This window comes from Pocillopora damicornis, chromosome 11 (genome assembly GCF_964200805.1).
Source record: "Pocillopora damicornis chromosome 11, jaPocDami1.2, whole genome shotgun sequence".
In the NCBI taxonomy this organism is placed as follows: domain Eukaryota; kingdom Metazoa; phylum Cnidaria; class Anthozoa; order Scleractinia; family Pocilloporidae; genus Pocillopora; species Pocillopora damicornis.
This window is the reverse complement of record NC_142680.1, coordinates 7,895,303-7,908,684: the sequence shown is the minus strand read 5'-3', so window position 1 is coordinate 7,908,684 and position 13,382 is coordinate 7,895,303. Positions and strand designations below refer to the sequence as shown.

The following is a 13,382-nucleotide window of genomic DNA, read 5'->3' as shown; positions in this document are numbered from 1 at the left end:
TTCTTGTTGTTATAACGTATCCACTTATTTCACCGGACTTTGATTGGCTCGACAGAGAATGGTGGTGGCTAACGCCTTTCATCCTAAATAAACGGTCTATTTTGTTGCAAAATTCACAAGTTACAGTGATCGATATGCCGCTGATCTGAAATGAAATGCAAACAGAGACGGTTATTTAGACCGATGGAATACTGTTTCCTCGAATTCAATATTAAAAGCGCACAAAATCAGTGATGCTTTAGAGCACGAGCAGTAGTTGACTCCTTCCCAGCTTCATCTGTGTTGCGCGGCACTGAAAACAAACGAAGTTGATATCTAGGTGTTTCCTAGAGTTCACGCGGAGCAGGGATATCTTTCCGCAGACGTCTATTATATGAGTCGCTTCGCACACTTTTCGTATGACAACAATACAACGGTGGAATCACGATACTTCCACAACCAACGTCAAATTGATTGATCAAAACGAGTCATTAGCGCTGTCCACTAACGAAAACGACTGCTTTATAGAGCGTATTGCATATATTTTAAGAAAGTGTGGACGAAAGGATTGGAAAGGGAGTACTATTACTATTACGAAAATTAGGTACCAACTTGGATACTAAATGGATATTAAATGCATCTGACGTTCGAGAATGTGCGATACATGGACCTCAGGTTTGGTTGAAAAGAACGTTGAACATGTATGTTAATGCCGTACTCAGCACTTCTATAGAGCGAAGTTTTCACTCTTAACCGTCTTTTCTTGTAGTTTTGGTTTTTTTTTTTTTGCTCTTTCGAGTCTTTCTACCTTTCGAATCTGATACTATGTAGATTCCTTAAAAAAGATTCCTTTTGCAGTCTCAGCAAAAAATTGCGACAGAACTTGGTTCACACGGCTGTCAACTAATCCGTCAGGTGTGAGCATTGGGACGAGACAAGTCTACACAGAGAGAAAACTGAGCACTAGTAAATAAAGAAAGATTACGAAATACGCCGTAGCAGACAAGAGAAATAATTAAGTTTCAAGTTGTTTTGAAAAAGTTATCTGTACTTTCTCCTCGCTAAATTGAGAATTAATCAAGTAGAGGATGGACGGAACCGTGGTGGATCAGTCAAGGTTAGTCTAGTTTGTACAGTTTAAGTTAAAATTTTGGAAAATTTCACGTGTCCGTTCAAATCCTTCCAAGTACCGGCTGACCTCGAGCTCTAAGTAAGCCTATTGACTGTTCTTGGTTAAATACGTTGAACATAACGGGTTTGTACACCTTTGATTTCAAATTCATATGAATATAAACTTGTTTTCTATAGTTACCTAATGCTTTCCGCGATAAGCACATAACAGGTAAATCAGTTGCTGGCACGTTTCATGTTGTGTAAACAAAGCCGATAACCTCCGAAGAAAGTGCTGTGGTGTCCAACGTTGGATAATGATTAACTTCCTTTAATCGGAAGTGCCCGCAATAGTCGATCTGTATCAAGTCTTTTACCACACCAAGTCATCACTGATTTCAATTTTTAGAAAGTTGTCGCGCTGTGTAGAGTGTCCGGATCAATTCCTTAAGATTTAAGTAATTTATACGTTTATCGGACGAATGTACGGCATAAAATTAACCTTCGATCTACACCCCAACATCAGTATGCAAGTTCTCCATACCGTTTTTTATACATTTTCTATGGTACTTCCAAGGAGAATTTGACTTACTTTCATGAGCTTTACGAGTTCATGATCATTTTCTCCATTTTCATGACGCGAAAGTTTGATTCAGAAGTGCTACTTTTGGGAGAGGTTAGATGCCTATCACCATCAGGGTAGTCAAGCAAGATTTTAAACTCATCGGTGACGCACTAAGAATGTTGTACTTGTGCAGCTTGTGTTGTTGTAGTATGAACTCAAAATGCCATGCAAATACTATACTCTTATAAAAGTTTTGAGGTCATAATGAAGAACCCCTTCTCTACCCCCCTCATATTTTCCAATGACCTTCCATTGGGTTGTGGGGATATTTTCTGGAAAATCATCATGCTGCAATATTTGTAGGGTTAAAAGTATTCAGATTTGTTCTTTTAAAATGTTTATGGGCATAGGATTTTTCCTTACCTGTTTGATTTTGACTTTCCCTTGAGTATTTGTTCCCTTTAACTAAAATAAGTGAAAGTTAATGTAAAATTGGGAGGAAATTTTCTATGCAAACTTGAAATTTTAATCATGACAGATGATAAAATCCGAAGTAGTTGTATTTCCTCAGTGACCCTTCCCCTAGTCATCAATATATTTGGATTACCAGTCAATACTGGTAATCTTTAGCATTGAATTCATGTTTAACTTAATAATTGTTTGATTTGATTTTTTTCAAATTATCTTCTTTTACAGTACAGATAATGATTCCCTTACTATGGCAGAAGCCGTCAAAATGATCACCAAAGCTTATGACCTCTGCTTTTCAAACAAGTTTCTACAAGCAAAGGCAGACATAGAGCCATGGTATGGAAATTTCAATTTATAGTCTCAGTAGTAAACTGTGTCTAACAGGTTATAGGTCTGGGTACAAACTTGATAACATGTGAAAAAGTTTTTGTTAGGGCTGACTCCATCTTCCTCCTAAAAAATACATAAGTCTCTGTTGAAAATTATAATTAAGCTTCATGGGTTTCACTACCTGTTCATTAAGGGGCATCTCTCTTTCTTTATTTTTGAAGTTTCACAAAACAGATCTTAATTAAAATTGTTAGAGAAAATAATGGTACTTCGTCTGGCTCTCTTGGAAAGCCCCCTTCTCCTCCTACTATTTGTCTGATGGACAATGATTGCTAGATAAAGCATTAGTCTAGAATTTATATAATTACACCTTTACAGGGCGTGAAATAGCCCTACTAATACAGGTGCCAATGTGACTGAATTTTTCACTTTGGCAATCAAATCCTGAAAATTAGTCACCAGATTGGCAACTAGAATGCTTCATCATGAAATCATCAAAAATTGAGGAGCCAAGTGGCTATCAGAAAAAAAATATATAATTTCACAGTTTGCATTGCTCCAACCTATTTTGTTAGGCAAACTGAGCATAAATCATCATCAGATTCTGGTTTTTATTTAGTGAAAAACTACTATAATAATTCTAGTTCTTTTCACAAAAAAATTTACCTTTTCAGGATTTCCCTCACCCAGAAAATCTCCCAACATGTACAATTTGTTTAGGGATACAGTCAAGTGGAAATATTTGTTGACTTCACAAATCATGTATATGTAATGAATAAATGGATATTCAAGTTTAGTTTATGGTTTCAGGATCAACAAAAGCATGTACCATGCAGTTGCATACAGCAGTATTATGTGCATTCAAGCTCTGTTGAAATTTGAACAGGTATGAGTCTTTACTTTCACCCTTTAACTCCCAAGATCTGATTTTTAATTCTCTCTTCTAGCTACTACACATTTCTTTGTAAATTAGTTATGAGAATTTGGCATTAGATCAAGATGACAACTTCTAGCTGAAAAGTTTGAGTATTCTCATTACTTGTTTGCTGGATAATGTATAGATATTATTGGGAGAAGTTGCATATTGATCGCTGCTAGGAGTTAAAAGGGTTAATTCAGGAAGACAATGTTTACAATATTCCTTGGGCTTTTCACGCCTAGGGTCTGATATATTAAATCTTCTCTGCAGGTTAAAAGTTCTCCCATGCACCTGCTGATCAATTTGTCACACCTAGTTGAAAAAGTCAAGTTACCATAATCTTAATGAAAAGTTTAGAGTCTGAGTAAAATACATACAAACTTGATTCCAATCAAGATGAGAACAAAAAAATTTTGTCTGAGTGCCTGACAGAGGACATCTTGGAAATAATATGTATTCAGAAGATAAAAAATTTATTTGTAAATATTTGGAACATCTTTGAAAATGTACTCTTTTCTAGTCCTTTGAATGTATTGGGGTTAATTTCTTTCAGAATAGAAATCTTACACCTTTGACTCCAAAACAGTTGGCTGGTAGGATCTTGTCATATTTGATTAGTTTTAAACTACATGATTTGTCACAGAAGTATGATTGGTACTCAAAGAGTCAACATTGTAAAATTTAAGATACCATATTAGAGAATTGAATTGAAATTTTTTTTCTCTATTTCCAGCCAGCAATTCAAAAGGCAAGTGAAAGTGTCAAGTTGGCTGTGAATATCTGTGAGAGGTACTAACAATGATCTGTTTATCAACATGTTAACCATGGCTATTCATTCATTAACCATTTAACTCCCAGATCAAATTTGTAATTCTCCACACTGTCAACCATACAATTTTTATCATGTTAGTTCAGAGAATTTAGTATTGGATCAACCAACTATCCCCAAATTGATGTTTTTCTTTATTCTCATCACTTATCTGGTTGACATTGTATTGATATTGTAAGGAGAAATTCTGTCTTGGTCACACATGAGAGTTAAAGGTTTAAGGAATAAACCATAGCATAAGGCATAATGATTATAGAATGAAACAGAATTGTTTTAATTATTTTATCTTGATTCAGACAAAGGAAAAAGCCAACATGGTCAGAGACATTTTCAAGCTGGATATGGAGTTCTGCATATGATGAGTTTTCCATGGGTTTGTACAATGATCTTCAGTTCTTTTTCATCATCAAACAAAGTTTTATAAATGAAAAGTCGTTGATGCTAGTAACTCCACGCATTGAATTTAATAGAGACTTAATAAGCTAATTAACTGCTAGACTGAATTCATTAAAATTCATCACTGTTTTAGAGGCTTGGTTTCAAGATTCATTGCATTTTTAAATATTTCTCTAATTTTTATTGATTTTTCAGAGTCAAGGGCTTGAAACTAAGTACCTGAACTATAAAAGTAAATTAAATTAAATGGAGAATGAAATCAAATCATTTTTGATGTAAATGAAATCTTTATTTGCAGAAGAGAAGCATGCTGAGCTGTGCTATACAGAATGTCGTCTTCTTGATGCTTTACTTACATTTATTCAGGTAATAGAGAACAATAAACATTGTGCACTAACAACTTTGTAGGTCTGGTTTTAAAAAAAAAGGTATTTTGCTGAAGGATTCTTGTGTTGATGCATACCATATGCTATAAAACACTGCAATTAAAATTATGTCTGAATATGTTGATTGATTACTGCAGGATGACAATCTTGTCAGTTTTGTGTGGGGAGCTTTGAAAATTAGGACCTGTTATCAGAATTACAAGTAAGGACTCTAAAGTAGTGTTAGTCACTTATCAGACAAATTAGACACTCAAGTTCATATGCAGATATTCATGTGAGTTAATTTTAAATAGTTCTAAATCATTGTTTGAATAATCACATTTTATTGTAACTATTTATATCATTCAGTAGTTTTAAATCCTCAGTGTTCATAGTTTTATATTCAATTTGAATTTTTTTTCCTTTTTATTTCTATTAATATCATATTTCAGTCTCCATTTATTCTGAGGGCCATAAGTTAATCAGTTTAATTACTGTCTAATATTATCTCCTTTAAACTAAGTCCACTTATTTACCTTCTCACTATTTTGGTGAGATATTTGGCTCATTGTTTTAACTACTGACATAATAGTTCAATCAATCTCATACAAAAAGAATTTTATTAACCATCAAAGATAATGGACCTTGAGTAATTTCCAACCTTTAAAAAATGTTTTAATGGCAATAAAGTTGTGTAGTATTGGTCTTTGTCTCTGTTTAGCCTTTAGAATCCTTGTTTTAAACAGGACTTGTCTTGAAATGATAGCAGACCAACCACATTCTTTATCCCAGTCACCTCTTGAGAAAGACTTTGAAGCAGGAGTTCATTTTGGAATTGGTGGGTTTAATCTGGTGAGTGGCACCGATGGTATAAGTGCTGAAATAAACAATTGTTCCACAGGCACACATTGGATATGAGATGATAGACAGCCCAAGTTGGCTATAATCATCTCATATCACAACAATTTACTTATTTGATGTTAGAAAAATAGTCCCTGAGTTACACTGTGTGTTTCATAAAATTCTGATCAGTTTCTTGATAAAAGGCAACTTTTGGTTTTGCATTTTTTTTTAATTAAAATGAAGTTATGTTTATTTTCTTGCTTGTTCATTTGCTTTTAAGGTGTTGTCTTTACTTCCACCCATAATTATAAAATTGTTAGAGTGGGTTGGTTTTTCAGGAGACAGGGTAAGTATCTATTCATCTATTTTCATGTACCATCTTTTAGTTCACAGTTAGTGACGCTTTCTAAATTTCATTTTTTCTTCGTTTCTGGGACACCACAGTTTCTAGGGATAAATCATTTACACAAGGGAAGTAAAGGCCAGAGTCTGAGGTCCCCACTGTGCTCTTTACTTCTCCTTGCCTACCATACATGGATTACCCAGTATTTAGGTAAGTTACACATTTTGCAAGCATTGAAGTTTTGAAGTAAAAATAAACTTTTGATTGTGTGCCATAAAAAAAGAACAAAAATAATTCAAAGGACCATTTAGATCGAGTCTTGGTTAATAGAGCCGTTTTTAATTGGCTTGAGATACTTCGCTCTGTGATTGGTTAAGAAAACGTGCTCCACCTTAAAAACTGAAACAAATCACGACTCGGTCGTTCGCGTTTTCCCGCGATTTTCTGCCCGTGCAGTTTTGCTTGTTTTCACATTGAGCCTTCTTCGGCTTCTTGTGACGTGATTTCTTATTAAATTATTTTGTTGTGGTAACTCTGGTTTTGATTTTATGACTCTCCATAAAAAATAACAAGCAAAGCATAAGGAAATGATAAGTCAACTGCCTGATGCGTAGGGAAACGCAAATGATAAAGTCGTTATTGGTTTGATTAGTATTTGTAACGGGACTGAGTAGAGTCCAATTCGGTCAGTGATCATACGAGTGATTTGTTTGTCGCGGGTACGAGAATTGTTTTTTTTTTCGGAATTTTTAACGGATTACTACCAAAAAAAATCATCCTTGTCATGGTTTGCACGTATCTTCATAAACTCCAATTTTGTTGGTTCGGTACTGATCTTGTTAGTGCGCTTATGGGTAATTTTGTTAGAAATTGTTCTTTAATCACAGCCTCATTCCCAGGTCTGGGATCCGGATTAAAACACCGAAAGTTGAAGTTTTCTTTTTGTGTAAAATTACACTACTATGACTATGTGTTTATTGTAGGGAACGGTGATGGCGATATAGATCAGTCTGAGGAAATCCTTCAGCCCCTTTTGACAACATTTCCAAAGGTAATTGCAATTGTGTATTTTTGGTTCAAACGCACTTTTGAATTCAATTCTAGAGGTTCTCTAGGCTATGTACTAACGCTTTGTTGGCAAAAACTGTATTTTTCCAGTGTTGGGAAAAGATGCGATTATTTCGTTATCAGTTCTACAGATTCTCGTTCTGTGTTAGTGTTCTTCAGTATAGTTTTTCAGCAAATCACAAGCCGGTACTAGAAACGACGTAATCGAAAACTGATGTCGCCTCACTTATAGTCTTTTTCTTTTATTTTAGCTGAGCTCTTGTTGTTCTCCTATTTTTCGATGAGCAGAGTGTATTTTGCAGATCAAACAGTTTAAGTGGAAGTTTTTACATCATTGTAACTCTTTTTGTAAATCTTTGGAACAGGGATCACTCTTTCTGTTTTACGATGGTCGCATTAAACAAGTTCGAGGGAAACTGGAAGAGGTAAGTGCCAATAGTTTTCAACGCATCTGAGGCCGAAAATCGCCCGGCTGTTTTCTCTCATGCAATGGCGAGGACTCGCTTCTCCAATTCCCTTTTTCGATTTTTAAAGATATAATTTTTTTCGAGGTCAGCGTATCATAGCACCAAATGAGCAGGGTAACTAAAGGAATGTACACTTTTTAACCTGGGTTTGTTTGTTTAAGTTAAAGCTTTCTGTCATTTGTTTCTAGGCCATCAACAGATACAAGCACTCGATCACAATTCAGTCAGAGATTAAACAATTTCATCATATTTTCTACTGGGAGCTGATGTGGTGCCACGCGTAAGTATAACAATAAATAGCTGAATAGGCTTCGTTGCGAAATTTTGCGTCAGCTAGAATATTTCCTTGGTCTTGCTGATAAGATTACATTTTGCAGGTGCAAAGGAGACTGGGCCGAGGCTTATCAATACGCTGGCATTCTTTTTGAAGAGAGCATGTGGTCGAAGGTAAATAACGCACAATAAAATGTTATTTTTTATGTAGAGAACAGACATCTGTTAAGATAGTATGTCTTTGCCAATAAGTGGTGAGGTTAAGGGAGAAACATTTTTTGCCTCAACTCCACGCTCTTAAACCTTAATAGTTCGAAACAACAGTAAAAGTTGTTCCTCTTTGATTACGAAAGCTTCTTGAGGTTTCATGAACATAGCGCGTTATTCAAACGTTCTCATCCTGTTTCCACAACAAAAATGTTTCTATTCTTCGTTGTGTCCTTTTCTTACAGGGACTTGGCGCTCCCTGAAGTCGCATTTTATTTCAGGAATTCACGGTCCTTTTATGATTGTACTCATGCAGGGCGTATGCCCCCCTGTAATAGCCTTTCATACCACATAGTCTCTGTGGCTTAGTGGAAGAGCATCGGAGCGCGAAATCTGAAAATATTAGGTGCGATTCCTCATGGAGACGCAGTGTTTTTCTCTTTACCCCACCCTCGGACAACACGAAAGAGGTTCAGCCAATCATAGCAAGGAAAATATCACTAGGAGCCAATGAGAACTCACAGTAGAAACATGCAAACGATGCAGTAGATTTTAGTAAATCTGATTGGTTCAAAAAGTAGCGCGAGTTTCCAAGACCAATCACATAACAAAGCAAAATCAAGCAATCTCGAATTACTTTCGATACTCAATTGAAAATTGCTCTATGTGAGAAACAAATTGCTTTTTTCCTTCGCTCGTGACAATTTTTAAACGTCTCTCTATATATTCAGACTGTTTACATGCATCTAAAGGCGTCGTTCAAACTCACGGCCAGACTGGCCAACCAGCCAATTAGCGATGAAGAAGGACGTCACACAGAGAGCTTTATGTTTAGGTAAGCGTTTAAAAGTTTAATGAAGGCTACAAATATTGACAATCTTTCGCCTTGTTTTTTACCGTCTCTCCATGTCATCGCAAGATTCACAGCCCTTCCCCCTTCCGTCACCCCACCCCACCCCATCCCACCCCACCCCACCCCACCCCACCCCACCCCACATCCCAGAAGTGTTGTAGTTCCCATTTTCCCCACATTTGCTCCTTTGTTTTCTTTTGTTTCTAATTTCCCTTTTTTTCTAAGGCGTCTTCCAGATTTTAAGCAGCGTATCGCAGGTCAGTCTCTTCCATTTGAAGACTTTGCCATCCATAAGGCAAACAAGTATTTTGAACAAAAGGGCCGTCTTTTTCTGCCTGGAGTGGTAAGTCCAACCTTGTTTGATATACGCTTAACTCGTTACTCAGTAACATCAGTAGGCATATTCTCCACACTGTTCTCCATACATTCCTCAAGGTGCTGACAAGGAGAATTTGTATAACATTCTAGAGCTGATTTAGTTAATGATTATTTCCTTTTGTCTCGTCACCCTAAAGTTTGATTTAGGTGTGATATTGTCTGGAGAAATTAGATGCTGGTCACTCTTAGGGGTTAATAAATTAAAATGAAAAAGAACGTTAAACGAGATTGTCATTTCAGTTTCCCTTTGAATTACGGAAGATATTATTTCTTCATTAATCACCAGGAGCTTCTATTTATATGGAATGGCTTCAAAGTCCTCGCTCACAGACCTGACTTAGTTCCGCCTCTAATGAAACTAGTGGAGAGTTCTTTACATAAACTAAAGCAAACAAAAGGCAAGTTATGCAGTCCAGCATTTGTGATAAAGCTAACTCGGAGTCGCTGTAATTTTTTTTCTGATTCAGTTTTGTAGCTTTGTAGACTGTTTTTCTTTCTACATTTTGTCTTCCCGAGTTTTACCTTACAGTAGTTTATATATCTTTGGAAATTTTTCTGTACACGTTCAAAAACTGGTCGCGTTTAATCTCGAAGCTGAAGACTTAAAAAACCTTATGATACTCAGTTGAAGACTGTTGTAGCGCAAAATGTATCAACTCGCTTGTCTTTCTCGGATACCGTATTTCCTTTAATAAGCGCCCACGCTCTGATAAGCGCCCTACCCTGAATAAGCACCCACTTCCTAGGCCATATATCAAACAAGCGCCCCTTTTCCCCTCCCCCCTCAATTTCTTAAATGGTAGGGATACGAGAAGAAACTGTATCAATTGTCACTTTATCGAGAACATTTTAAGATTTAATTACAGCAGAATCAGAACAAGAGGACAGTTTCTTAATACGCGCCCCCTCGATTAAGCGCTCTTCTTCCAATAAGCGCCCCCTCCTTCCAGCCGAAATTTTACATAAGTACCCGGGCGTTTAGTCGAAGAAATACGGTGTAAGCCCGGTTTCTATCCAATTCGAACATTCTCACGGAAAATATACCATTATATACCCACAATTATAACGGTTGATATTCAGAACGCACCCTTTTTTTTTCTTCTAGAAGAGAATGAAAATTACGAAGACGACTTGTGTTTGGGTAAACTCCTCCAGGGAATGTGTCATCGTTGCTGGAGTAACAGGAAAGAAGCAATGGAATGTTTGAGAAATTCTTTCGACAGGTAAATGATGGGGATTCATGCTAACATTGCCAAGCATAATATTTCTCTTTCTTTTCTCTTTCCCTCCTCTTCCCTTTTTTTCTTTCTTTCAAGATCTTATGGGAACACCAACCCATTCCATCCCATACCCGATGGTTAACGCACTGGACTCCATACACAGAGGCTTGGGTTCCAGCCTGACTGGGTCGCCGCTTAATGCTCTTTGGCAAAGCACTTTCCACTGCCTCTCAGCCCAGAGTATAAAAAGCTGGTGGCGAACTGTTTAGAAAACCTGACGAAATGTTGCTATGGATTAGCTTCACATCCTGGAAATATTAGAGTACTCTACCCGCTTCATGCTGATTTTAATTTTAAAAACTGGGACGCGTTTAACTTAATTATACTTGGCTCAAATTTCGACATCTTTAGTATCTCGTCCCAATCCCTCTCCCATGTTCATATTAGCTTTGTACTCTCTCTAGAGCCCACTTGTTCGAAGGCCGATTAGCGCTGACCCAAGGTTAAGTTTTAATCTGGGTTTCTTTATTCGTTAATGGAAAAGCCTTTTTGGGATAATTTACTGTGTTCTTTTTAGAGCATCCAATAATCATATTTAAGACAAAAACAATTCGACTGAATTTCCTTTTAAAGCTTTCAGATCTGAATTCAGATTTCACATTAACCTTGGGTTATCTTAACCTAGCTTTGAACAACCCGGCCCAGATCTCCTTCGTCAACTTATCCAATACAGCTGCTCCATTTTCTTTCGCCGTATTTGTTCTCAGTCGAGTGAAGAGCCCAGATATGGAATTTGTCCATAGAGGTGTATGAACAGAATTCGTGTTACCAGTGGCTCGGTCATGTCGTACAATGAATAACTGCAATATGAACATTTGTGTGAGGGACGGTTGTGTTTCTTATTTACAGATCAAAAGATTTGAAGCAGGATTTTTACCTTGCTCCTTACGCATGTGCAGAGATTGGATTTCTGTATTTGGACGAAGGGGACTTTGGGCGAGCTAAAGAATATTTGGAACGGGCAAGGTATTGCAATTCACGTAACTGAAAAGTAGTGCAAGACTCGTGTAAGCAGATCGGACTTTGCTTTAACTTCACCATTTCCCGCGCTTTTTACCATTCCTATCGGTTAGCGCCGATTGCACCCACTCCCTGCTTTGTGGTCGTTGTATGTTTTCCCGCGCTTTTCTCTTGTTTAATGTTTGCCCGACACCGGTCGCATAATAACTCACGAAGAATTAAATACACAATTTCCTCATCCCAATTTCCTCACCCCAAAGTGGGTGGCGACTCGAGCTGTTGTGTAATTGGTCTTCCAGGTGTTATGTTTTATTTTTTATCATTCATTTTTTTAATTGTTTAAACCTGATAGGAAACATCGTGATCATCTTTTACAAAGTCTTCTTCACTTGAGAATTCACGCAGCTCTCCAGAAGATTGAACAGAACAGCGTATCTATGGGAAGACCACAAGTTGTTAGTGGACAAGAATGTGTACAGAATGGGCCACAGAACGAGCTTCAAGTCATGAATAGCGAAGAAATGACAGAATCACAAGATTTCTTCGATGCTGAGGAAGAGTGTGCGAATTTATATCGACAAGACTCTAACTCTTCATTTGATATAATATCGGATTTTTCCGATGAAGTTTAAGGATATAGGGTATGATTGATGGTTTTTGAGGATTCTTGAAAAATGTAGCCTTCAATTCCCTCCCGTTTCGATTTTTACTTATCTCTTTGATGTTTGCATGTGTCTACCGTTTTAAACTATTTTGTCACGGTTTCGTATCTTGTTCGAGCAGTTTTCCATGGCGCCCAAAATGTTAAAAAAACCAGAATGTCATTTATTCTTAATCAGAAGGTGAGCTCGAGATTCCAAGTAATTGATGGAAGGTGGGAGTCAATTATCAAGGTTGACTCAAATTAATATTTAGGCATTGCACTTCCTCGGAGTTGGTTTGAAAAACTCCACCAGTTTTCCATTTCAGTTTCAAGGATTTTCTGTTTTAATATATAATTTTCCTATTGAAGAATTTATTGGCAAAAATCCATACTGTGCTCCACTCGTTCCACTCGCTCTCAACAAACCGAAAATAACGGACATGACAAACAACTTTAACATGGGATTTCCAGGAATTTTACGTTATTTTACCTCCAGATGTACAAATGTTAATAGGTTTCATACTTACAAAATGTTGTACATTTTCTTTATTAAATATTAAATAATATAATTACATCGTAAGGCACCCAGGAATTTTTTGTTATGTATATTTTCACTGGCATGTTATTTATGGTGCAATATTTTGAAAGGAAACATTCAGGTTCATATTTGAATGCGCTCGGTATAAACTAGAAATGTTGGTCATAGTGCACTCGATCTCCCTATTTGAATTGTGTATCTTAACTCTTGTCGAGAAAAAATCGATTTTTTTTTAAGTGTCTTTGCGCATCATGTTGTTCCATATAATTTTTGTTCAACGATATTGAAGTTATTTAACTTCTGATGCACTAATTTATTTTCCACTCTGAACGTGCACTCCAAAGTTTTCCATTGGAATAATTGCAATTGATATCTGGATAAATCTGGCATTAATTCGGAAACTCAACCACTATCGTGACTTAGCGCATAGACTGCGCTGTGAAAGGATAAGACCCTGACCTAGAATGTCAAAATGAGCTAAGACCTTGAGAGCGAGCTCCAATTGGTTAAAGGACCCAAATATTAACGTATCCTCTGGTGTTAGGCACCAACCCTCTAATGAACT

At 36.7% G+C, this 13,382-nt stretch overlaps 1 protein-coding gene across 2 annotated transcripts; it reads left to right on the top strand.

Moving 5' to 3' along the window:
• The first annotated feature begins 837 nt into the window (after window positions 1-837).
• Window positions 838-12,863, top strand: LOC113668398 (tetratricopeptide repeat protein 39B). Of its 2 annotated transcripts, none has more exons than XR_016181131.1 (20): window positions 838-1,096; window positions 2,351-2,461; window positions 3,266-3,341; window positions 4,108-4,163; window positions 4,500-4,576; window positions 4,898-4,965; window positions 5,123-5,187; window positions 5,711-5,816; window positions 6,088-6,153; window positions 6,252-6,360; window positions 7,134-7,201; window positions 7,584-7,643; window positions 7,874-7,965; window positions 8,063-8,132; window positions 8,897-9,000; window positions 9,244-9,361; window positions 9,683-9,794; window positions 10,502-10,619; window positions 10,713-11,642; window positions 11,989-12,863. XR_016181131.1 is itself a non-coding variant. In XM_089187571.1 (20 exons), the coding sequence occupies exons 1-20, from the start codon at window positions 1,068-1,070 to the stop codon at window positions 12,266-12,268; spliced, it is 1,902 nt and encodes a 633-aa protein (XP_089043697.1). In that variant the 5' UTR covers window positions 838-1,067; the 3' UTR covers window positions 12,269-12,863. The 2 variants fall into 2 exon arrangements, 1 of the variants encoding a protein (XP_089043697.1); XM_089187571.1 differs by having other exon boundaries at window positions 11,526-11,642.
• Window positions 12,864-13,382: the final 519 nt, after the last annotated feature.

What these genes read in the sequence shown, in the direction of transcription:
- LOC113668398 (XM_089187571.1), top strand. Translation starts at nt 1,068, where the DNA reads ATGGACGGAACCGTGGTGGATCAGTCAAG. An exon ending in GTCTTTTTCTGCCTGGAGTG is followed by an intron (nt 9,362 to 9,682) that starts GTAAGTCCAACC and finishes ATTAATCACCAG; the next exon opens with GAGCTTCTATTTATATGGAA. An exon ending in TTGAGAAATTCTTTCGACAG is followed by an intron (nt 10,620 to 11,525) that starts GTAAATGATGGG and finishes TCTTATTTACAG; the next exon opens with ATCAAAAGATTTGAAGCAGG.